General features: G+C 39.4%; 1 protein-coding gene across 2 annotated transcripts in view; it reads right to left on the bottom strand.

Moving 5' to 3' along the window:
• LOC120543959 (rho GTPase-activating protein 26-like) overlaps window positions 1-26,840 on the bottom strand; it is a 92,495-nt gene that overhangs the window by 29,432 nt on the left and 36,223 nt on the right. Inside the window, exons 2-13 of one of the 2 annotated variants that reach the window (XM_039777400.1) lie at window positions 16,203-16,298; window positions 13,073-13,134; window positions 12,747-12,818; window positions 8,957-9,058; window positions 8,844-8,855; window positions 7,838-7,942; window positions 7,171-7,300; window positions 5,897-5,997; window positions 4,563-4,657; window positions 2,775-2,853; window positions 1,280-1,316; window positions 972-1,037 (exon numbers count right to left, since the gene is read on the bottom strand). In XM_039777400.1, the coding sequence (XP_039633334.1) occupies window positions 972-1,037; window positions 1,280-1,316; window positions 2,775-2,853; window positions 4,563-4,657; window positions 5,897-5,997; window positions 7,171-7,300; window positions 7,838-7,942; window positions 8,844-8,855; window positions 8,957-9,058; window positions 12,747-12,818; window positions 13,073-13,134; window positions 16,203-16,298 (957 nt within the window). Of the gene's footprint in view, window positions 1-971; window positions 1,038-1,279; window positions 1,317-2,774; window positions 2,854-4,562; window positions 4,658-5,896; window positions 5,998-7,170; window positions 7,301-7,837; window positions 7,943-8,744; window positions 8,856-8,956; window positions 9,059-12,746; window positions 12,819-13,072; window positions 13,135-16,202; window positions 16,299-26,840 lie in introns of both variants that reach the window. The other variant, XM_039777399.1, reaches the window with a different exon arrangement.

Here is a 26,840-nt window from a genome sequence, read left to right as displayed (position 1 = left end):
ACTCAGAGGAGACGGTTTAAATCCCACTCATTAACTTGTATGGAAGCTCTGAAAAACAACCTCTAACAGCTTCTGTGCTGCACGATGCTGAGGTTATTGTACATAATTATATTTCTACCATGCACACACCTTACCAAGAAGTCTCTGGAGATAGAACTAAATGTTGATCTTTCACCGGTGATACTTTGTTTTACTGTCATTGAATTTGTTGTCCAATACAGTTTTATACAGTTTCACATTAGCTTCCAGTAAAAGCTTTACTGATTTTAGCTCGCTGCATAGCTGTGCACCTAAATACATAGTATATATGTACACATACTGCATAAACGTATGGTAACGTTTTTTTTTTTGTATATTGTATGTAATGTGGTGTTATCAATGTCCTAATATTCACCTAATGAGGTCATTAAAGTCATGATTAATTTGCTAATATATCCATGTCAATATACTGTATTTCTCTCCACATAACTCATGGTTGGTATTCATTTCAACTACATACTCATATACTTTCAAAGTATCAAGGATAAAAATGTGTTATATTTTATATGTTTGGTTATACATCAAACACACTATTACAAGGTGCTCCAACACACATACATAGATACATTTTTATAAGAGAGAATTATAGTGTAAAAGCTTTCGCCGCTCACAGATCCTGTCTACATTACAAAGGGTTTCACAATTTCTGATTTGTAGTATTAATTTAGGGCTAAAATTAGTGACTTCTTGAATGATCTTTTGGTCTACAAAATGTCAGAATATAGTGAATAATAAATAGCTGTTAAAGTATTCGAAAGCTCAAGATGACCTCTTCAAATAACTTGTGTTGTATGACCAACAATCCAAAACAAAAAGATTATCAATCCACTAGACTGTATACCACTGTGGTGGGACATGAAAAGTACACATCTGAGTGCATCATACTAAAGAAGCAGGAAATCCACAGACAAGAATCTGAGTTAACATTGTACCTCGAGTCTCCACTGCATAAATGAATTTTTTCATCACATTGAAACCAATCACATCCAGCTGGGCCACTGATGGAGAGGGAGACAAACAGGATGATTACAGAGTCAGAAGAAGTGCGTTTGATTTATGAAATATGAATATATTTGAAAAAACAAAACATACAGAGCATTTTTAATATTCATATATAAATGCAGTATCCATGTTATTTAAGCTAACCCTAACCCTACCAATACATACAGTCAGATGATAATGCTAAATAACACTGAACCCTTGAATAAACAGTTTATTGATACCAATTAAAGCTACTTACTGCCCTCAGCCTGGTTGTCTCTGTTCAGATTGTATACCTGCAAATAAACACACACACACACACACACACACACACACACACACACACACACACACACACACACACACACACACACACACACACACACACACACACACACACACACACACACACACACACACACACACACACACACAGAAAATGATTTACAGCTAAGCCTATTGGGGCCATGATATATTTGAACATCACATCTGTAGTCAACATTTTACACAAAAAAGAAAAGCACATGCTGTTGTGCTATTTTTTCTACATGTGCCTTATTATGTGCCTAGTTATGTGCCTATTATGCTTTGAATGTTTTTTAGCAAATGCTGCTTATTTCCCTTAATAGAGAAAACCTGAACATAAAATCTGGGATACATCAGGATATTGAGGAACATATACAAATGTCACATTTATTTTTGGCTTTTCAACAATCTGCATAACTTCTGTTCCCATGGTAATGGTGTGTACATCTTTATGCCTGAGCTACTGTATATATGACTGTGTGTGTTGACGCTCGAATCCACCCCATTTGTCTGGGCTTGATCAGGATGAATTGGACATGGTGTGCACCTTGTAGCTGTGGTTTAGTGGCGAGTTTGTATTGACTATCAAGGTGAAGGTACAGTAACAGACAAAGAAGAGGTCTCAACAACTACAAAGGTAGGATGTGCTTAAGTGAAACATCAACCTTGTCTTGTTTTATTACAGATTGCCTGTGCTCAGCAAGTGCTTGTTGAATCTTGCAGTGGCGTTGTTGATGGTGATTACCTTTGCACGTTTGAATGCAGACACGAGCATTAGGGAGGTGTTGGGACATGAACGTAACTAAATAAAGAGTGTGAAACGAAGCACTAACGCACACTTCCAGCCTTAGGGCAAACAAAGCGGTATAATAAGAAGGCATTAACCAAGAGTTGGTGAAACTGCCTGTCAGTCAACTTTTCTATTAGGAACATGAACACCAACATTGTCTATGGGATAATGCCAGTGGTTCCCAAAACTTTCTTGCTTGTGAGTATTTCAGGCCTGTGTGTAGTGTGTAATAAAGTGTTAATTGTAATTACCCCATTGGGGATCAATAAAGAGTATAAATTATTAAATTATAAATTATTAAATGAAGCCCTATCACAGGTTGCATACTGTATGTGAAGAGCTGTAAGCAACAGCACCATAGACTGATTGTTTCATTGTTTAAGGTCTGAAGTATCTAAATTACCCAGCATTTCTATTAAAAGATTATTAGAAGATTAGAGAAACGTGTTGTGTTTGTGTCTCCTTTACTATCTCATTAATCATCTGTTGTCCCCTCAGATTTATCTTTGTGTTGGCAGGTAACGCAACGGTAATGCATGTATGCTCTGCCGGTATGTACAGAGGGAGGGCTGCTAAAGTCCGGCCAATGCTCAAAAAATTATTTGAGCTCTTATTTTGCTTAGCTGACATGTTCTAACTGGTAACCTTGGTAACCTACCGGTTCTCTCCCATCCATGGCCTCCATCCACAGCCTGCGGTCTTCTTCTGACAGAGCCTGCATGGTCATTACTCCCGGTCTTGGTCAAACACAAACACACAAGAGGTACAATTAGCTTATCTGACATCAAGATCAGTGGAAACTGGGTCAAAAACTATCACCAAAACTCGCAAATACTTGTGGAACGCACACAAAGACAAACGTGCAAATACTTTGTCATAACAATGATAGCATCACACTTTAAAACTTCTCGCCTAAAGAAATTCCTTGTAGCCACCCCTCAGATGAACACAGTCGTGTAAAAAGATCTCTGCATGCAAATCTCATACATATTCAAGGGCAAAGCATATTCATTTGTGGGTGCCAGAGGTATGACTACTGGATCACCTTCCAGTAAAAACAGATGATCAACAGCTTTCTCACCATAAAAGGATCACAAAAAGGACAAAGAATTTAGCCTGAAAATGAACAGAGGATTCATAACAAAGATCACCCTGATACAGGCGTAGCACACACACACACACACACACACACACACACACACACACACACACACACACACACACACACACACACACACACACACACACACACACACACACACACACACACACACACACACACACACACACACACACACACACACACACACACACACACAGGTCATGTCCACCTAGTCCTCTAAAGGTTCTCAATAGGTCCTATAAAGTCTGTCATCCTGTCACTGGCAGTACACTCACCTTCAGCCGTCACCTCTGCAGCACTACAACCCCCTCAACACACACCAATCTATACACTGTCCTTCAATCATGACACACCACCCAGAGTTCAATCCCACTCACATGCATGTGCACAGCTACAGTACGTTCTGCACATGGGTGCACACACACACATACAAATACATGCAAAGCAAAACAACTGTTTACAAAATGGATGTAATCAAATACTTTATTCTACTTTAGAGATGGACAAACAAACACACACCAACAGATGCACACCACACACACACACACACACACATACATACACACACACACACACACACACACACACACACACACACACACACACACACACACACACACACACAGGTAATACAGGAAACAAGAGCATGTGATAATTGTGTATATTTGAAAGAGGAAGGGTTGTTGAGGAGGAGTAGGGAGGGAGAAGGAGGAGGGGGAGGAGGAGGATTGTAGGAAGAGAAGCACTGCAGGGGGCCGAGCATGAGAGCCACAGCCACAATGTCTCGTCTTCAAGTCCAAATTAACTGAGCACCCCCATGTGTCGGTTAGCTGTAATAACACCAAGTAAGAAAAGAAAACCTGATGCCACTCACTGAACTGGTGGCCTATTAGCTGTAATTAGTTGCATGATGACAGAATTCACTGGTGTCAAATTTCATGACGCTTCCGTGACCTTCTATAACAAAGTCAGAAGCCCTAAATATTTAACTCTTCCCTGGCCTTGCTTGTGTCTTTTTCAGAAAGCTGTTGGGTTGCTGGGGGGAAAAAATCACCTGGAAACCACTACCTTTTGTACTTTGTGTGAAACAAGTTGTGAAACAGATTCTTGTTTATTCATATCCCTGTAATTCCTACATAATTCATCAAACTCCAAAATAAAGATACGGTTGTGTACCATAAACAGAAATGAAATGTGTTGTATTGATAAGAGATAAAGAAGAACAATGTGGACAGGAAGCAGTTGGGAGGTGGGTCAAGGGAAGATCGTGTGGCAAGTCCATGGTTTGAACCGGAGACAGTCAAATCACACACACTCACTGACCTGTCCACAGCCTCCACATCAAAACAGAACCTCTTTTCTATCGAGTCGGTCTTCCTCCTGGTGCACGACTTGAGGGTGAAGCTCTCCTCTTCTCCCTGACAAAGAGAGAGTAAAAGATCCACACAAAAAACATCATAGTGTATTACTATCATTTTGAAGTATTAACCACACCATGGATAACATTTGAGATGATGAAGGATGTTTTCTTGGACAGAACTCCCTCACATTCCTCTCATGACTCAACTTCAACTGAAGCTTTTCCAACTTGCCTAACTAAGCACATTGAGATTATGTTGGACAGACAGAAGCAATTGAAACGATTTGAGCATTGCCTCATCAAAGACTGAACCCCATCACACACTCTTCATGAGACGCTCCTTAGCTTCATGCAAGAACAACATCTGCTTAAAACGTTTCTTCATGTAAAAATGTTAGGTTTGTCATATGATGTAAGTGGCTGTCTGATGTAATGTTAGTTTCTTCACTAACAGGGTTAAGTATACATGGACAATTTGGGAAGTTCCACTTCTGGCCCTCAAAATACTGGTATTTAGTATATATATATAGTATTTAGTTTTTTTTTTTTACATATTTGTTGTAAATATTTTATTTACATTTTTACAGATACAATCAACACACACACAGAATTTCCGTGAGGTTTGATTGTCTTACGAAACAGTTATGGCCCAGATCTGATGTTATCATCTTGACTCTGATCCTCTATATGTCTTGTTCTACTTTTCCTTGAGTTAACCAATCAAAATGCTCCGTGCAAACCTGCATAAAAACAGGCCTGAACTTGCATCAGCTTTGGCTTTTTCAGTTTGTGGGTGGAGAGAGTGATAATAACAGAATACACTTTGAGAAATTAGTTGGAGTCATGTTGCTTAGTCAAAACATCTTTGGCGACTCTGCACTTTCATCTACTGAGGCTGCAGTAGTGGGAGAAATTGTTATCGCTCTATTCTAAAACTGATATTTCTCTGTACGACTGCATGCTGGTGTAAAATGGCACCATGCGTCAGAAACGCTCCTCCTCTTGTTGCCAAAGGACTGAACCAAAACTTGGCATTTTCCGTTGATGATTTAAAATAGTTTAACAGTTTTCTGCTCACAAATTTTCATTGTAGCTTCCCTCAATATACCCAAACATGCAAAGAGAGCTTGTTGTGTTGTAGACTGAAGTGACATTCTTGTCTGTATTAGTGTGTCTGTGTGTCTAAGCATGTGGAACATTTGCGTGCATATAAATATATATGTAGATATCTAGACAGATAGCCTGGATGTTTAGTGACATTTTAAACTTATCTGTATATTTAAATGGCCAAACTCACCGTTTTCCCTCCCGATTTAGGGTCAAACAGGACCATGGTGATCCTCTTGGGCTCACGATGGTACGTACAGTAGTACTTCACCCAGGTAGATACAAATGAGCCTGAGGGACAGAGTGAAAGAAATAGAGATAGGTGAAGAGAAGGTTAAAAACAAAACCAGAGAAGAAGAGAATCATGAAGAGAAAATTGTGACGTCAAACAGTTAGAGAAAAAAAAAAAAAAAAAAGAAGGGGGGAGAGACAGGGTTAAAATAAAAAAAGATGGGAAAGGCAGGAGTCTTAGTCATGCCTGCGTTGGTGCTAGATAGGTTACCATGGTAACCGCACGCGGTCAGAGCTGCTGTCACGTCTCCAATGGATCAGACTTGACTCCCTCAACCGTAGGTTTATTAGGGTTTGTTTGTCCTGCTGCTCTGACAGTGTGTGTGTGTGTGTGTGTGTGTGTGTGCACGCGTGTGCCAAACAACATGCCCCTACCATACTGTGCCGAAATATACACACCACACCCACTCACATACTCATTCATGTTTCCATGGTACGGTCAATTGTTGCCAAATTGTGCCCTCATGGTAAAGCCTTATTTCCACAACACATTCTAATGATTATTTTTGCATTTCCGTTGTCAAAAGTTGTGGATGGTACGAAAAGAACTGCTACGTTACATTCCGTTTTTTTCGCTTCCCCTCTGTTGTCTACTACAACTACTTTTTCATAGTCATAGTTCCATTATCTTTATTGTGACTATAATTGCCACTGTTCATTACACCCCCAACCGGCACCGTCAGACACCGCCTACCAAAATTAAAATTCATAATTTAAATTCATTCTCTGCATTTAACCCATCCCTCAAGGGAGCAGTGGGCAGCCATTTACAGCGCCCGGGGACCAACTCCAGATCTGAGCCAGTGCCTTGATCAAGGGCACTGACGGGAGAACCTAGTACATTTTTTTTGAGGAATGGATGGAGCAGTGAGGAATAAATAGGTTTTTCAGCTCGTTTTCTCGTTTTTCAGCTCGTTTCTCAGCGCATGGCTGTCCACGGCTATTACCATCCAGTAACAACACCGCCTACATTTAATAGTACCGTCTGCAGCGGAAACACAGAAAAGATCTAGTGTTTTCCATACGGGTTACATACGGTTCTAAACATACTACACCAAAAGTGTTTGATGGAATTGCGGCTTAACATGTGCACGCGCACACGCACGCACGCACACGCACACACACACACACACACACACACACACACACACACAGAAGTGGGCCGATACGTACGCTTCTCTTGCACAAACAGGTATCCCTCCATGGTGTGCTGGCTGACACTCTTGTGTTCATGTGGATTCTCCTTCATCTTCCTCATCAGACTCTCCACCTCCGACCGCGTGCTCTCAAAACGGTTCCTCGTCTGTCAACACGAACACAGAGGAGCACAGAGGCCTTTTATTGGGCTGATTGTGAGTCAGCTTAACTTGGAACCACAGTGTATCTATTGTTTTAGCAGAATAAGAAATACATTGGAAAAAAAGCTATATTACAGAAACAAAAAAATGTCCTTTTTTTTTAGCTCCCTTTTTTGTAGTGAGGTTTTTGGATGTCCTTTAAGTCTCGATTTCAATTTCCTACGACTCTTTGAGTAACTGCTTGACCTTTGAACTCCTTTCAGCCTGCAGCCTTTTCACATTTGGACAATTGTTTTCTTTGAGACGTCCAAAATGCATTCTAAAATGTTTCCTCCGTGCTAATGAAGCAGACCTAAATGACAGAATGACTTTGGATGGCCCTTGAACTTTCAACATCAATGCTTCAATGTAGCATTTTGTGTGAAGTAGCCTTTTCAGTTGAAGATTGTGTGTGCTCATGGTTATTTTGTGTGTGTGTGTGTGTGTGTGTGTGTGTGTGTGTGTGTGTGTGTGTGTGTGTGTGTGTGTGTGAGACACCTTACATTCTGTATGCTGATGGTGAGATCAGTCTTGAAGTGGTTGAAGTCCTTTGCCAGCTCATAGCCGTGGTGATAGTAGGTGAACAGGCCTTGGAGGAATGCCAACAGCTGAGGGACACAAAACAGAAAATTAAGTAGATGAAGAACGAAGAGGAAGGGGTAAACATAGAAAACCGAGAAAAGGAGAAAGATATGGAAAGGTAATGAACACAGATGGGGAGTAAATGCAGATGCAGTGTGAGTAGACAAAGAGGAAGAGCAGGAAATATAGGAATGTGGAGAAGGATGATAAGGTTGAGCATTTGGAGGAAGAGAGAAGAAATGTGCAGAAAGGAGAAAGAGTAAACACAGGTGGGTTAGTGAAGAGGGGGAAGATCGAGTGGAGGAGGTGGAAAAGGAAGAGAGAAAGAAGAAACAGAAGGAAATGTAGAAAAAGTGAATAGATGTTTTAACTAGCAGATTCATAGAACAAGAAGTAAGGAGAATTTGCAACTATGTACAGTATGCTCCACAAAACTATGGCCAATAGTGAAATATAATGGTCTGCTATGTGACAAAAAGAACACTTTACATTTTAAAAGACAGAACTTAAAACAGAAGCAGTGAATTAGAGCACACTTGCAAAGACCGGCTTGTGTGATCTTTGTGTGATGTTTTTTGAAATTGCCAAATTTCTCTCCCTCGAGCAAGGCACCAAAACCTCCAAAACCTGTTTGTCAACAACTGAGGACTGTGATTGTAGTGAGCAGCTGCTAGGTGTGGATATGTCAAAGCAAGTCAATGTAATACAAACCACTGCTGAAAAAAATGCATGTGTGCACAATAACTGGACAATAAGTGGGGAAAAGAATAAAAAAAAAAAGAAAACAGGCCTATTAGATAAAAGAGGAAGAAAAAACAAGTGTCTTACAGGCTCCACAAAGTCAAACATCTTCCTTTCTTGGACCTCCTGCACCTTGAAGACGTACTCCAGAGAAACCTCGTAGAAATGCTGCCGTACATTATCTACCTGGTTGTCCGCCTACAACGGGGAAGGTCAATAAGAAAACTGACAGACTGGTATTTATGGAGAAAAAAGGTTTGAGAAAGGAAAACGATGTGAACTCGGACACAGCATCTTACCTCATGTAGATGTGACTCTTTCTTCTTTGCTGAAAGGCTAAGGTGCTTCTCCAGCACTGCACAATACTTTTCGGTCTCTTTGTCATATTTTTTCCTGGCTTCCTATAACAGACAAAACAAAAAAGAAATTTATTTGGGTGACTGGCAGAATAATCAAGCTTCATCTCTGCTAACTCAACAGACCAAACAGTTATTCTAATTTGCATCATATTAACATGGTCTCTACAAGTAATTTGATCAGTGACTACCATCTGCAATCAACCATACTGTAGCCCTTGTGCAGTTGGAAAGACAATCTGAACTGCAGATGTTGAGAAGAGAGAGTAAGACAAGCTTCCCTTAATGTGAATTTATTTTAGCTTTCACATAATATCTTCCATTTTTCAGGGATGAGATTGTTCCTCCGCACAGCTGCATATTAAACAACAGACTGTTTCATGAAAGCTGACATCACTGACATAAGAGACAGATAGATAGATGGATGGATGATAAACCAGGGACAGATAGAGCAGGGTGTGTACTATATCTTTCCTAAGATTGCTGGACTGAAAAAGACTGAGAAAAGTGTCCAAGAAGATCAAGACAGACATGAGGAAAAAACATGCGGCAGCTGTTTCTTCTCTGACCATGTTCTCATGGTCACGTTAGATGAGGATCATTAAACTTTAATCCAATTCAAGCCAGTTGAAGGGGGAGATATGGATATCAGTGAAGGGAGACATAAAGGGAAACAAGAGGAGAGAAGTGGACACACAAACAGAGGAAGGGCAGATCAGGGTGGGTCTCTCCCTCTGTCAGAGAGGCCCTGGGGTTATTTATGTACATCTGTCCTGGGCCAGTTAACATTAGTTAACATTATTGCATTTCTTTATCCCAAACTCATCACTAGATCAGGCTGGAGCTTCAGAAACAAGGTCAAAAACATGGGGCATACTAAAAGATTTGGTACTTCTATCGTTCAAGTTTTACATAAAAAACACTCACAACCCCCTTTTTAGTTAACTGATAGAAAACAAACTTATTTCATTAATCACTTATCAAGTAATATTGCCAACTGCTACTTTATACTTCTACACTACATCCCAGAGGCAATTATTGTACATTTTACTCCATTATATTTATCTGAGTTACTAGTTACTTTTAAGATTCAGATTAACAATACAAAATATAACCAATAAATTATATTACACTAAAATTACACAATGTAGGTTTAATCAGCACTGTTTTATGATATTTTGGGAGTTACAGGATTGTTTGCATTAATGTGTTGAATTCTCTTTATCTGTCATGTATGCAATTTGCTGGACTCGCCAGTCTCCCTGCCTGGTTATTTGTGTTAGCAGAATTAGTTTTTCCAAACGCCTCTTGGAAAAATATTTGCCAAAGAAATAAAACTAAACCAGATCAGTGAAAACATCGAAATAATGCCATAATCAATGGCAATAATGAGGTGATGTCAACCCCTGTCGCGGTCTTGCCAAGCCAGTTGCCAAGCCAGTTTCAACAACAAGAAGAGTCCTCAGGGCCAGAGGAGAAACAGACAGCAGCTGCAGAACGCATCAGAGATGATGAACGTTCCTCTAAACAACAAGGCCTCTGTTTTAAGTCTGCCTATTTTACTTTTTATATATTCACTGTGGAAATCATGTCTGCAAAGAATGTTGCTGCAGTTCTCTCCCGTTTGTCCCTCATTATGGGTTTCATGACATAATTCTGACTAAAAATACATTTAACAACTCAACTTAAGCACGCTAGATTGTCGGACTTCCTTTGTGAAAGTTAGGTGTGAGGGAAAAACACAAATTACACAGCCAGTATAAATGTCATGCTTTCTAACAATTACTGTTTTCTTTGAACCCAAACTGTAGGTAAAAAAAGATAAGGGGTTTTAAATTGGTTTAATTTACTTCTATCCTCAGCCAGCAGGTGGCAACCTACTCCCAGTATGAATGCTAACTGATGGTTTTCTTTTTTCCAGAAGAGTAAACAAAATAGAATGTTTTGATACAGGAACATGCCCTACCACCGGATTGACTCAACTTTTACTCCACAATCCACTGCTCTATCGTGCCAACAATTACTAGGAAATCCCACTGAAACAGGAAGCCAACCAATACATCATCACTGGCTGCCTGTTTCTGCATACAGCACATGGCAACTTTTTGTAAACACTCACTTTATTGGTGCATTTTTGTTTACCGCAGAACCAAAGTTCCCCGCACAGTATAATACATATACTGTACTGTATTATAAAAGGTATTCTTAACAGAAGCAGCATCTGCTAATTTTGCTCACATGCGTGAGTGTTTATTTTGGCAATTCTTCACAATCAGACCTAATTCATAGCACTTACCTAACACCTCTCCAAAATCATTACAGCAGTAGATCTTTATGCTCAATGTGTTTATTCAGAAAAAAAGGTTTCTATTGTTGTTGCAGGACTGATATATTTGTTGTTACACAAACATGGGCCTCACATTACCAACTATGTCTTTTATAGTGCAAGGGTGCCAGCCTCATATTAGTCTTAAAAGCAGTGTTGTGCTTCAGTATTTCTGCTTGCAGTGACTGTTGAAGGAATCTAATTACTTGTGCAGAGTGTTTCTGCCACAATCTGATTTGCGTGAATTCCACTGTGAATAAGGTTAGGACCTGGACCTGAGGTTTTTTTTGTATTTGTTTTTTTATATTTAAATAAACTCTTTTAAACAAGTTCCTACTGTTCTTTATCCATTCACTGTGATTCTCCTAAAACTTCTCTTGTGACAGCTCTGGAGCTTTAGGACAAGGTCAAACTGTGGCAGGCGAAGATGCGGTCAGGTCTTTTAGGGCTAAACTGGGATTAGTACAGCGCTCAAGATGACCTCACCGCACAGATTATGCGTTCACTTCTTAATCCGGCCACCATGTACAATCAAACAATGACCTGCTATACAGTAAGGGGATGGATTAGCAGAGTATACACTGATAACATGTTAAATACTGCATGTATCGGGGGAACCCCCGTGGCTACTCATTTAGGTCCTATGGCTAATGACTGCACAGGGTAAGTGCACCATGGCCTGCTGTAAGGAGATTTGAACATTGAAACATGGCATATTTAAAACATTGGGGAAGGGATTAGCCAAAAATGTCCAGTATGGTGCTTCATTTCAGAGGGTTGTAGAATTTATTGTTTAAAGGTCTGCAGTGCAATAAATTGAAATTTAAGTCAAATGAGCACAATATTTATACAGTAAATCTTGAGTTAACATCCTCCTGTTTACCTACTCGCTTACTTTTTATGTTCAATGTTTCCATACCCTCCTGTACATTCAGTCTAGGTGCAAAGAGATTCATACACACTGAAACTCTAAGACAACACCGGCCATGCCGTGAGGGAGCCCTGCTGGCCTATGAGACCCCCCTAATGATTTATGGCAGGATTATGTATTCCTTTTAATCTCCCATCCAGGTCAGTGCAATGGTTCAGCCCTTGATTAATGGATAATCATGGGAGAAGAGGGACACCCTGACACATATAGTAAATATTATATATATGTATTTATACTATAGCTTTTTATTACATGCCCATCTTAAAAGCACTTTCTCATATTCTGTCGGTGCAAGTCAATGTGTGGCTGTACATAGCTAACAACTGACAGAGAGATGGTGAATAGTGCCCCTCTAAGAGCTGTAAAAGCACTAAAGGATTTTATTGATTTAGGTTTCACCGACAGCTTATCAATAATGATGCATAGTACATGTGTAGCCAAAACCATTTCTGTAACCAGTATGCATGTATCCTTACCTTGGCTGCACTGATCTGTTCTTTTCTGAACCGCTCCAGAGGCATAATCAGCACATCGCTGGCATTCTCAATCTGGGGGCGGGCACACACACACATATACACACACACCTCAGATTACAATGGATTTGCATATTTGTCTGTGAAATTATAATGACTACTCATTATCTCCTATGAAATGGCAAACTGAAACCTTAGTCTTCGAGGGGTGAGCCCTATCACCATCAAAATATTTGCTGAGAAAAGACAAGCTTTATCTGCAAAACACACCCTCCTCACCCTCTCATCAACCACCCATAATATTCCATACAATTAGATAGGTCACTCACCATACGTGTCCTCTCATCCTCAAGGTTCTGTAGGACCGCTGCAAACTCCTGTAGCGACTTAGCTAATGACAAACATGTTGGTAGGCAGAGAGAGAGACATAACAGAGAAAAGAAAATTGGAAAGAGAGACAGAGGGGGAGAAAGTTGGTAATTCAAAAAGTGTTCATGAGAGACACACAAGTACAGGCAAACAGAAAGTGGGAGAGTGTTTGAAGACTGTTGGCAAGAGGTGGTGGGGATGAAGCTTTGATTCTGCTCTTGGACCTCTTACAAATGTTTCTAAACTCATGACACAGCAGAGTAATTAACTCGAAATGAAACCGCAATTGAGATAGTTTGTTTCTATGGTGCTTTCACAGTGAGCACAGCTCCGTGCTTGTTTCCCCACTCGCTGGCAACGGAGGGCTGGTTACATTGTTTTGGGTCAGAGTTTCCACTTCAAGTGCCGCCGTCCCTGTCAAACACTTCACATGCACACACTTAGTTCCTCACACGCAGTGAGTGCACATACATACTGAGCATGTGCACTGGCATGTTCAAATCACACATGCATGCACATAGACAGTGGAGTCCAAGTGCATTCCTTAACCATCACAAAGAGACACTTACACTCAGTTACTCTGGTTTTCAACATCAGACTTCAAGTTACAGGATTTGTTTCTTGGAAGTTAGATCCAACTAAAAGGGAGCAGAAGTTCTGGACTATGCGAGGAATGCATTGAAAAACAGTGCCATCCCCAAATAAAGCTCATAAAACGCAGTCAAGCCTTTCAGTAGGCTCAATCACACATTCTTCATCAATCACATGGAATAGTAAAAATGTGATACTGAGAGAACAATGAAATATAAACCCAGTAAAACTATTAACTATTTGTAGGCTATTTTTCCATTAATGTGTAAGGAAAGGAAACCTTTTTTTAATTTATTTATACAAGTAATTTCATTAAATATAGATCAATTAGGAGTGAAATCTTTATCTGTATCAGAGAGATGAAACGGATTTTGACATGAGTATGACTCTGAATATCCTAAAAACAACCGTGGTGAAGCCCAGTTGAACACAAGCTGTTCAGGAAAGATAGCTCGGGTTAGTTAAACAGTAGTGGGTGGGTCAGGCCAGTGAGAAGCTGCAGCCTGCACAGACAGAGCCAGGCAGCATAGGAGGGTGTGGTGACTGCTGCATGTTTCATAGCAGGCTGCTTGGACAGTGACAGAAAGAGCAATGCAAGGTCTGGATGAGTCCAATCTTATGCTCATGTACTATAGACCACTATTACACCAATTTTACCTAATATGCTCATGTATGTTTGTGTCAGCATGAAGTGTATAACACTGGTTGGAGAGGGGGGAGTAGTCAATCAGACAAGAGCAACATTTAGAAGTAACAAAAACCATGATTTTGTACAACAGGCTTAAAAGGGTAACTACCGTTTTTTTCAACCTGGACCTATGCTTTTGTGTCTAAGTGACTGATGGGAACAACAATCTTTTACATTGGTCCAGTATTAAGCGAGATTGCTGCAGTTGGCAGTGGCGAAACAAGCTACAATGTAAGTTAATAGGGCAATTGTGCAGCTTGTATTTACCTTCACAAAAGTGGTCGTTTTGCCACTGACAGGCTCAGATTAATATTCTAAGTATCTGTGACAACATTATGGAAAGGATCCCTTCAGAGATAGACCTTTAAAACCTCTTTGAGACCTTTCTGTTTAACCAGAAACCGCTCTGAAGTCGCTAGCGCTAAACCCACCAGACTCCATTTAAAAAAGCAATACTTTTAGCGTGAGAGCCAACATATTTTCACATGTAAATTGGTACACTATGTGTTTATTTCAGAGTTGTGTTGGTTGGAAAGTGGAAAGACGACCCAAAACGGCATTTCATAGATTTACTTTGTTTCTGTCGACTTCGAATTAAGTGTATTTTACGCTGCTAAAATTACTGTTTATTTACATGGAGTCTGGTGGGTTTAGCGAACGCAATTTTGCAGATGTTTTTATGTTTAAAAAAAAAAATTAACTAAATTAGGTCGCCTTAGAATTCCAGTTTCCAAATTGTTTCCGACACAGTGTTGTCAAACACAGTGGCAAAACGAGCTTACTTACTGTGAATATAAAAGGTAGCCGATTGCCCTAATTGCCACTAACCTTTATGTAGCTTGTTTCCCCACTGCCGACTGCAGCGATCTTGCTTAATACTGGACCAATATCAAAGATTGTCGTTCCCATCAGTCACTTAGACACAAACACATAGGAAAATAGGTTCCGGGTTGAAAAAAAACAGTAGTTACTCTTAAAGCAAGAGCTAGGAAACATGTCACTTCAAATAAGATACTTGATCATGTTTTAATTATAGAGGATAAGGCAACATTGACATTGTAATCATGACTGTATGTCTTATGTAAGTTAAGCATTTATTGTGGAGAATATATATATATATAACATAATGACAACAGACAAATGAAGGTGAAGAGTGAGGATTAAGCTTTTGCATCATTTGACTGGCTTCACCTTCTGTGTTTTGCCCAAATCCAGAGAAAAGTTTATTTCCAGGTAATGATGTACTTTATATGATATGATATTATATTACATTGCGCTTTAAATATTCCACCATGGAATGAAATAAAACCATTTAGATAAAAGAAAAATGAATGGTGGCCACTAAAGATAATAAAAAAAAATCACCAAATGGTCCAACGTTCAAATAATGTACGAGTCCCACTTTGTTTAGTTTGTTTGACTGTTCATTAGTTGCGGAAAAGGCTTTAAATGTGACGTTTTTTTTTTGTTTAGGCACGAAAGTATGAGAATGTCCCTGCAGTTAAACCAACATAGTTTTTCTTATGATGTTTTTTTTTTTTTCACAATTTGCCAATCAATTCCACTCGACACTATTGATAAAAGAATAAGCTTTGATACTAAAAAGAAATAATAAACAGATTCAGGGCAGAGAAACTTTGAGACGGCTTCCTATATAATAGCATTGAAAACCAAGCTGGCCTTTAAATCAGCGTTGATGTGACTGTTCTATTAAAGCCACTAATTAATGACAGAGCACTGTCTACCATCTATTTACAGGCTTTTTTCTGCTAGTAGAGGGAATACATTGGATTTTAAAACAGCAAGCTCACCTATGCATATCTCATCATCTGTCTCTGCGTCTCCAATACACTGGAATTTAAACTCGTTGAGAGAGTCAGCAAATTTCCTCTTGGCTGTTGACAGACCTGAGAGAATGAAGAGAAGAGAAAAAAAAAAGGTTTACTGATGTTTATTTTACCATTGATAGAGACAGCATGCTTTATATATATATATATATATATATATATATATATATATATATATATATATATAGAGAGAGATATATGAAGCTTCATATGAAGCTTTGTATTTTTTCATAACCCAACGTAACAACAACAGTCAGATCACCAGAAGCACCACACGGGGTGACCTTCTAATTCCATTCAGGAAAAGCACATTTGGCCAATTATCATTTTCTGTTATGGCAATACGAAACTGGAATTCATTGCCTACTACTATCAAAGATATAAATACATATATTTCACCTTTACAGTACACCTTAAAACATGTTTGTGTGCCACTTCTTTGTATGTTTTAATCCTTTTTTGCTTAGGCCTGCTGTCATTATAAATGTAATGTAACTCATGTTAATATGTTAACCATTGTATTTTAGGATGCCTATTGTCAGATGGCAGGGGACTACAGCTGGAAATTAGCCGCATAGGCTAAAGCTGCTCCTTTTACTCTACAGTTAATTAAGGGGGACTGTCCATGATATTATAAACTAATAAACTAAACAGTTCTTAAAACATGTAATACACCCATGGAAAAGAGAATCTCTCTCTTGATCTGATTAGACTTTTTTATTATACTGTTACTGAAAGTGAGAGTGAGTGGAAAGAGGCTACAGTATATGCAGACAGGCAGATACTGTAAGTGGATCCCCAGTGGTGTTAGTAATGTGTGTGATGAAGGTTGACAGGTCCTCCATTTGAATGGAAGTTTTTGTGTCTGTGCATGTATACAGTATGTATGTGCTGAGAAGTGCAAAAAGTTCCATTAAACTTCACCTACATTATCCAAGTGAGGGCGATGAAAAGCCTTGGACAGATGGATGCCTTACAAATAATACATGAGGCGCTAAGAGCTCCTAGGAGACAGACACTCGCAGCGAGTTTGGCTTCCCGTCCATTTAAACTCAAGGCAGGGTCACCTTCTCACCTATATATTCCCAGTTGCCAGACTGGCCGAGGACACTTCTCATAACTTTCTTAGAAACTGCATATATTGAGAAACAACAGGTATGCTGTGTTACATGAATTTTTAAATCATGACCATCTTTATTGACGCTTTGGCTAATTATTACTTTACTTTCATGGTCAAAGGAAGAAGAAAAAATGAGTAACCATATGACGTGGACAACCCCAGCAGGGATCTCCCACTTTTCCAGAGAGAGGACAGAAACTATGCAAAACATACACAAGCAAATGTGTATTGCAGAGGAGTCTTGTAAACTAATGATAGAACTTAAAATGAAGACAATGATGCAGAGAAAAGAGGGAAAGAAGCGAGAGCATAGATCAAGAGTCTCATGGAAAGACAGATAGGAGTCAGGGAAAGGACATTGAGTGTAGACAGAGAAGACAGACAGAGTGTAATTGACCATGTTCATGTAAATACCACACTGTGCAGAGTGTGTGTGCGTGCGCGCATTTGGAAAGAACTGGTGCAGCTTGCCAGTTGACGAAATGAAACACAGACCAAGGAGCTCCTGCATGTGCTGCCAAACACACACACACACACACACACACACACACACACACACACACTCTCTCTCTCTCTCTCTCTCTCTTGGGATAGACTCCGTAAAACACACAGTCGCAGTGGCTCCGTAGCGTTAAAATAACTAAAGTATGATCAAACTGAAACCACACTCCAAACTTGTTACAATGCCAGTGTCCAGTAAAGTAAAGAAATACTTTAGTTTCTTACTTCCAGTAGTTCTCCAATACATTGTACACTGTCACATTTCACACCACAATAGTACACTTACAATAAAATGAAACATTCTTTCACGCTCACTTGTGGTGTGGTTACCCACTGTCGAGCAAATGAAAATGTCTTCAGGTTTCAGACAGCATGGCATTTCTGTTTTAGAATCAGAGTACAGCCTACTCTTTGAAGCTGCTGTGGGCATCCACAGCTCTGAAAGTCAGAAATGTCTGCACCTGGCAAAGTCATCTGTGAGATACTAGCAGTGACTCAACAACCCAGGAAAAGTTCTGCAGACATTTTACGGTAGGACTGTGCCATATTAGTTAATAATTCATTGTATGTTATTGTTTTGTTGCAGGAAAAAAAAATATGAAGGTGAAAGAGAATCATTATTTTGCATGTTTCTAAAGCACAGGTGCAACGTTAAAGTCATTACCCCAAATCCTTGAAGTATTAAACACAGGCCCTTTAGGCTTGGGTTAGTTATAACTTAGTAGTTATACTTAGTAGTTATATGTAGATTTTGGTTGATATATTACTTTCATTATCAAAATCAGCCACCTTATAAAGTAATATTAGCAAATGAGGTTGCCCTGACAACAGGTATAACACAGTATAACAACACAATACTAACAGCATCAAACTTTTCAGATGTGATGCTATTGAAGTGCCTGTTTTCTATCACACATTTTTCACTAACCTGGGTGGCCTCAGTGTGACTGATGACATGCTGTGTCCACGAGCTATACACAAAACTGTATCTCTTGCTACACCGTCCTTCTCACTCTTGCTTCTCTGCTTTCTATTTATTTTTGCCCCCCTTCTCCTTCTCCCTCTCCTCGCCATTGACAATTCCTCTCAGCACCTTGGGAGTGAAGCGTGGCTGTCGTTAATTTCTCCACTCTCTGCCACACTCCACCTGCTCTCCTTCATAAACAGTCATCCACTTCTACTATTTCTTACATTTTGTGCTGCCAACAGCAATAGGTTTCAGTTGAACATTCTGTTGCTAGTAGCAACCTCTACTGGCACAGTTTCATAGAAATATCAGGGTGTGTGTCCGTTTTTTTTTGTTTTTTCTGGCAGAAAAGCACTGGCAGGGCACTGGGGAGCGCTTCGTTTTGATGAAACGCGTGGTTCTGTTTCTATGACTTACGTATGGTGGTGATAAAGGCACAACACTCATCAGCAACATTCAGCGTCTGGCCGATCTGTTCCCAAAAGTGGGCTTTTCTGTCTTGGTTGTAATAGTTTCTGTCATATCATACAGCTTGCGATAGACAGACACGGCCAGATCAAGCTTCTTCACCACTTTAATGCAGTTATGGAATATAAACAAAAAAAGGTTTGTATATTTGTTCAGCGAATCTTGCCATTGCCATTTTGACATAACACACACATTGGAAAGAACTTTAAACAGTGTCTTCAATATTCAGACATGGTGACTGCTGCTTGACTGTGAGTGGAGATATTGGTCGGTTATGAATTTCTTCCTGTACAACTTTCAAACGTCTGTGCAAAGTCAGTTTAAAGAGAAGCCCCTTCTCTGGTTCAGAGGGACTCACCCCAAAACATGTTTGATGCTGATGTTCTGCACCTGTGAGTACATCACTAATACAATATCAGCTTTTTCAGCAAAGCTCAAGTGTTTTAGGGTAGATTTTTTTCCTTGAACAGCCAGAATTCATGCTCAACACAAAAGAGATTGATGCCCTGTTTGTTTTGATGGTGCATGGTTTATTGTTGGAGCTGAAATCAAACTCCTCTATTAACTGAAAAACTCATTCATTTGTTTGTTTTTTCAGCTCAGAAAACATCTCAAGTATTGAACTGTTGGTTGTGGAGAACAAAAGCTAAAACATTACAAACCACTTCTGATTTGGAACTTTTCCCATTTCTACAAATATGTTACTTAAATTACTGATTACTTATGTCTCACCTCTTTAAAATATCATACAACAGGACCAGAAGTCACCCCTATAAATCTTAGATCTACTTACATTTTACATTGTTTTTCTAGACTTTAACTTTGTGAATTCATAGCAACAAACTGTTCTCATTAAGACCAGCACAACATGACCCCCCCCCCCCTAAAAAAGACAGACTTGGATATTGTCAGTTCATAGTTCAACAGCTGGGTCATAGTTGATTTTTTTTTTTTAAACTTAATCAAAACAAATACCTTTAATTTAGCATCAAACTCATATTTATGTGGTTGTTTTAACTGACATACATTTAAATACACCTCAAGCAGAGCATTTAAACATTATAAAAAATGTTTTAATAGATTTTATATTATGACTTGTATCTGGGAGAAGTGGGAAGTGGGCTGCTTTCAGTATTGTGCATTAGCGCATTCTATAGTGACTTTGGAGTGTCAGTTTCACAAAATAGCTCAACGAAACCCTGAAATATTCAGTCTAATTGTGATGTGTTAAAGTTAGCCAACTTTGTCTCAAAAGCTTGAAACTAAATAGTCCGTCCTGCATTCTCAAGATGGACCATTTAGTCTTCACTTTGATTTTCAAATTTTTTCATTTGTAACCTATGAGAATAAGGGTAATTTTTCTGTGGACATTAAAGGCTGAAAATCTGCGTGTGTAAATTATGCAAGTTGCTTTTATTCTCGTCATTTTAAAATGTATGCACTTCATTCTGGATATGGTTTATCCTAATGTGTGGTGTCTTGTTACATTACATCATAAGGTAGCACATTCTACACTATGGGCAATACTATATAAAAGGCTTGTCCTTCCTTGTGTTCAGAGCATTGCAATAATTCTGCAAAAGTTACCATGAGAGAAAACAGAAACTATTATGATTGCATTATTGTTTATCAGTTATTTGAGTTGCTAATGAAATAATATGTTTTCAAATTTGACAAGGTCCAAGTAGTATTTACATGCCACAAGTACTTTTACTGTCCACTCTATTGTAAATTGACAAATAAACAAATAAAGTATGACTTTTTTCTACTTTGGAAACAATTAGTTTTAGGTTGCATCACTCAAAACTGGGATAAAAAAAAAAAAAAAAACTTGCAAGCATGCCTTTGTGTTAAGCTTACTTGCCCTTGGAGGATGTCTCACTGTACATTTTGGCAAACAATGTGATGAGGTAACGCAATAAATGTTCTCTGGCTCGTATGCAGATACATCATGCATGTCATATTCGCTCCCCATAGCTACCCAATTAAGCAGCATATTTCGACACATGCAAACACACATATACTGTAAATTCATACATGCACAAGCACTGGCTCAAAGGGCTGAGGGCTCTCGGCTCACTCAGACTAGGTTTCTAAATCAAAAACACATTGTCGGCCAAAATGATTCTGTAAGATCTCGTCAACACAAATTAATTACTACAAAATAAAGAAAGAATTACATGCCACAACAAGTACATCGTCCAGACAAGCTTTTGTGTAAAAAAGGGTCTACTTAGAACAGATGAAGCCTTACCATTTATGGTACTGTAGTTATTTCATTGCAGTGATTCACGAGTTCAAGCTCAAGTTCAAACTAAAACACATTCATATCTTATAATCTCTGAGGTGTGGACTTGATTGCCACTAATTGCAGCTGCCATTTGCATCAGTTTGTCCAAATTACTAAAAAGACAAAAAGAAGACCTGTTAATACAGTACCAAACCAGTATTGTAGAGAGATGACAGGAAAGGAGGACACACAAGTTAATGGTCGGTGTCTTAACCCTTAAGCTCCAGGGCTGCCCTGACTTTTGGCTATTTTGGTCTAACTCTGGTCCATTTAGCCTATTCATACATTCATTAGTGTGCACAGTCCCTGTAAATGAACCACAAGACACAATTGATTTATACATTTTTTTGCCCGGCAGCATTCCATCACTGTTATTGTTGCGTAGGTCTGTTGTTGAAGTGATAAATCAACCATTGGATGGAAAATATTCTAAATGCCTTGAAAATGCAATATCAGATTTGCAGTTGAAGGGGGAAAAAAAGCCACATTGTTGGGGGTTCCCAGATGCAAAATGCATGGATGATGCCATGCTGTCACTTCTATTTAGTGTTTGAGTCTGTGTTTGTGTGTCAATGTACGTGTGTCCTTGTCCAGGCAGGAAGGAGAGCTGAGGACAGTGACAGCTAAAAATAAGTGGCCCTGTTGACACTCGCCTCTCTGTCCTCTTCTTTCACACTTGTACGACAGAATTCCCCCCATTCTTCTCCCTTTCACTCCCTCCTGAGCTCATGAAAAAGCCCAGTGGAGACGTGTACAAATACACAAACAAACTGAATGAGAACGTGGCAACATCGCTAAAAAGATCTTGTGATCTTGTGATATTTAAACTTATTTGGAAGAGAAAATAAAGAGTAAACTTATTACCCAAACTATCTGTTGTAAACAACCATCACCAGTTAACAGACTGACTTATTCTTTAAACTTTGATGCACTACACTTGCCAAACAGCTTCCCCCTGCAATGAGAGATTATTACTGACATTTCAGTGCATGCACTTTTTGTACGTCCAAATAAAGCGGTTTACACAATTGAACTTCACTGTAGTAATGATGCTATGTTCCAGACTTAGCAATTAGGGCAATTTAGGACAAAAGGGCCAAAGGTGGTCAGCATGAGGCAAAACATTAGTGGTTTCTAATTCTTAGTTTTTACATCTGGTCACTCCTTTCTGGTTTACTTGTCATGTGTATCAATACTGGTGAGGGGAATCCTGTCAGCCTTATACAGTATGCCAGTCACATGCTCTGCCTGCAGCTTAACAATGACATTTGAAGGACAGGGGTTTGGATACTGCTGGATTGAGGCATCCTGCTCACAAAAGCACAAGGAAAACCACACACATCCACACACAGCACTGTAAGCTACACAAAAGGGAATCTGTAATTAACCACAACCATGCAGCAGCACTGTACAACGGCTGCTATGTGTATTAACTCACGAACACACCCACATACACAGTCGAAAGAATGGGCCTATATATGTGATATCAACAGGATATCCAGCAGTAGCTTGAACTCTGCAGTAGCTTTGTTCCACAAGCATGTGAATAGAAACCCTATTCATCAAGTGGGACACACACACACACACACACACACACACACACACACACACACACACACACACACACACACACACACACACACACACACACACACACACATCTGTGGAGACAAGATTCAAGTGTCCTCATCTAATTCTTTACATGACGCAGCAGCCAAGCAAGTAAAAGAATTTGTGAAAAGACTGTGAAATCATACTATACAGTGATGATATTACAGTACAATATTTTGCTGAGTGGATATAGCTGTAACATTGGTTCGCACGGTTTCAGCTATAGTGTGTTTCATGGCAGTTGAGTTCCGTTCCAGCCCGACTGTGGGTAAAAGAATTTATAATAAAAAAATACTTAACATATTGACACTATGTCCTTTGTGTGGAATATTGACTCTTTAATAGACTATCTGAACCTACATTAAATAAAAAGAAAGGAAGTCAATACATTTTTAATGTCAAGTTTATATTACGTATTGTAGGTTGGCCATTGTCTCAATTGTTGTCAGTGCTCTGCTCTCGTACTGTAAAAGATATTTGGGTTTACAGTATAGCCTCACTGATACTAGATTTTGACAGACGATACCAATATAAATAGTTGAGACAATACGTAGGCCGATTTAAGTTTAGTTTTTTTCAACCATTGTTTACATTCACACACTCTAATTTCTACTTTTGCAGTATATGCAGTGAACCGCTGCACTGCGGAGCCTAGCTGTGGCAAAGGAGAGCAGCGTTGCAACACGAGCAGGCTGAGTTGGACACAACACAGTAGAGTATAGTAAAGGAAGGTTGGATTTCGCTGCCAAATCCCTAAAGGCCTGAAAAACCCAAATATCTGACAGCCAACGACCTCACCCCTAAATACTATTTTCTGTGTGTGTGTGTGTGTGTGTGTGTGTGTGTGTGTGTGTGTGTGTGTGTGTGTGTGTGTGTGTGTGTGTGTGTGTGTGTGTGTGTGTGTGTGTGTGAATGAGAGAAGAGGGCAGAGGGCAGAGGGAGGGACATACACAGAAAGAGAATAGCTTATACCGAAAAGGTCAATACTGTCGAACTCAAATATCATCACTGTGGCATCCTGACAGCTTTATGCTGAAACAAATCCAATCAAATTGAAACCTTGTGAGTTTGAATCTAATGGAATCTCTGCTTAGCCTCTTTACTTCCTTAACAATAAAACAGGATTGGCTCGAGATCAACTTTTAAAATTACATAAAAAAACAAAACAAAGAATTCTCAATGTAAGTGAACATCATCAAGTGACCCAACAGTACGTGGCCGGGCATTCCTGTTAGACAGAGAACACAAGGTCAGTTTGACACTTAGCGGGGAGGAAACACGACTTGCATGCCCCCAATAAGCACCCCAAACAGGGAAAGCGTGAGAGAGAGGGCGAGGAAGCGGAGATGGCTTCTTTCAGCCGTTGCCATGGTGAATGCAGGTTTGGGGACTGAAGCAGAGGTCAAAGGTCACCCTTCGTCTGTCCATTCTGTTCAGTCAGCTTTTTGGGAAGTAAACTGGGTCGGTGTACATTGACGCACAACATATACTGCCTCATCGCTCTTCTTGTGCCTACAGTGATGCAGAGTGATTAAGGTCAAATCTGGCCATGAATGGAGATCCTGTTACAGATCAACATTTCAGGTCCATCATCCGCCTGAAATATGATCCAGCAACACAGCTGGAGAACAGTAGAAAAAAAAGCTCACCGCTGTCCAGTAACATTATGTTGCGATTACCTTGTCATGGAGCCCCTGCGTGCTTAAAGGTGGATTACTAATCGCAGTAGAATCAAATTCAGCCTCTTCAGTCATTGAAATATTGTGGCATGTGTGGTGTTCATTTCATGGTTGACTTGAAAAATGGCATGAGAGTGTGTATTCCAACTGGGCACAAACAAGAAAGTCCAATTTCAAATGTTTTTGTTACGACACAAGAGAAATCATATCCAAGACCGTTTCAACACTGTGTAAGTTTGAGTTGGATACAACAGCGATAACGTCACTTCAGAGATCGAAAGAAAGAGTGAGAGATTGGCAGAGAAAACGGGGAGAAAGAGCAGAAAAACATCTCAGAGTTATGTTTTATCTCATCACCTACCAACAGCTAAGCTGGCTGCCTGTCCATAGATATGTCATCAGGACTAGCTGCTGCCAAGATGCTCGAGACAACCACCAGGCTGTGGCTAACTCACACAAACATCCCTGCACACACGCAGGAGACAAACGCATACATACATGAACGTATGAGCGCGCACACTAATATGCACACCATCTAGGGTTAAATTAGATATGTTTTTTTTAATACTGATACTGTATGTCACATTACTAGGCTGACCAGACATCCTGAAAAAACTGCGACATCTGGTCACCCTACACATTACTAACATACTAGAAAGCTGCATACATGAAACATCTAAAGCCACGCTAGTGACTCTGTGAGGATATACTTTGTGCACAGCAGTGCTTTGAGCTAAATGCTAAGGTCAGCATGCTAACATGCCCACAATGAAAAAAATTGCATGCTGTTGTTTAGCAGGTATAATGTTTACCATGTTCACCATATTACCTCAGCATGTTAACATACTAACATTTGCTAATTATTAGCAATAAACACAAGGTACAGCTGAGAATGATGGGAATGTCGTTAGTTTTGCAGGTATTTGTTCATAAACCAAAGTAATGAAAAAATAATACTCTAACCTGACGATGGCACTATTCCAATCTATTCCAATATATTACAATTTTGATAATGAAGATAATAATAATAATAATAATAATAATAATAATAATAAAGAGTTTACATTATTTATTAGGTAAAAAGCAGATACAGAACAGCCTTTAATTGGCCACAAAGCTCCACTTCCTATTAGCAGCATGGTGCCCACGAATGCGTGCTCCAGGGCAATCCAAAACGTACTCTACCACATCCACTATAGCTGTTTCAAAAGACAAAATGTTAAAAGACACACGCACATCCGTGCACACACACTTACACAGAGTTTCTACATACCTCTCAATCACACACTAATTGCCGCCACTTGTATAAATATCCCTGCTGGTGGTTTAAGTACAGGCTGACACACAGACCCCCCACCAACTAAATGCCAGCCATTCACTGTCAGTTTTATTTTTAACACACGTTTATCCACAGAAGGCAATCAAGAAGGAAATAAGGTAATATTAAAGCCACAATTTAGTACTTACATTTGACAGTGGTTTAAAATATTTGTCCACATTTAAAATCAGGGAATGAAAATTCAACTGTTAGTTTTCTAGTATATTAAGTAATATATATGTCATTTGTTTTAGTAAACTGGATTAAGCCAAATGGCTTGATTTGGGTTCTTCATATTACAACTTAAAGACTCAAAACTTTCAATTTCATAAGTCCTAAAACATGTGTAACGTGGTGACAAATCCATTTTGTTTATATGTCCAAGACGATGAAAAGATTACGAACATTTGCTTTTATAGTTACAAGGATAATGTTGTGAAAACCTTTGCGTGTTCGCCAGCAGCAGCTCCGTGGACCATAAACACCACTATGCTGTGTTGGAACTCCCTCGCATGTGGGAGTCATGATAGTGAACACACACACACACACACACACACACACACACACACACACACACACACACACACACACACACACACACAGAGGGACTAACGGAGGCACTCACTTGCCCACATTTGGAACCACTTA

The sequence above is a fragment of the Perca fluviatilis genome, chromosome 16, assembly GCF_010015445.1.
Source record: "Perca fluviatilis chromosome 16, GENO_Pfluv_1.0, whole genome shotgun sequence".
Lineage (NCBI taxonomy): Eukaryota > Metazoa > Chordata > Actinopteri > Perciformes > Percidae > Perca > Perca fluviatilis.
Note: the sequence above shows the minus strand (reverse complement) of the source record. Positions and strands in the feature narration are given on the sequence as shown.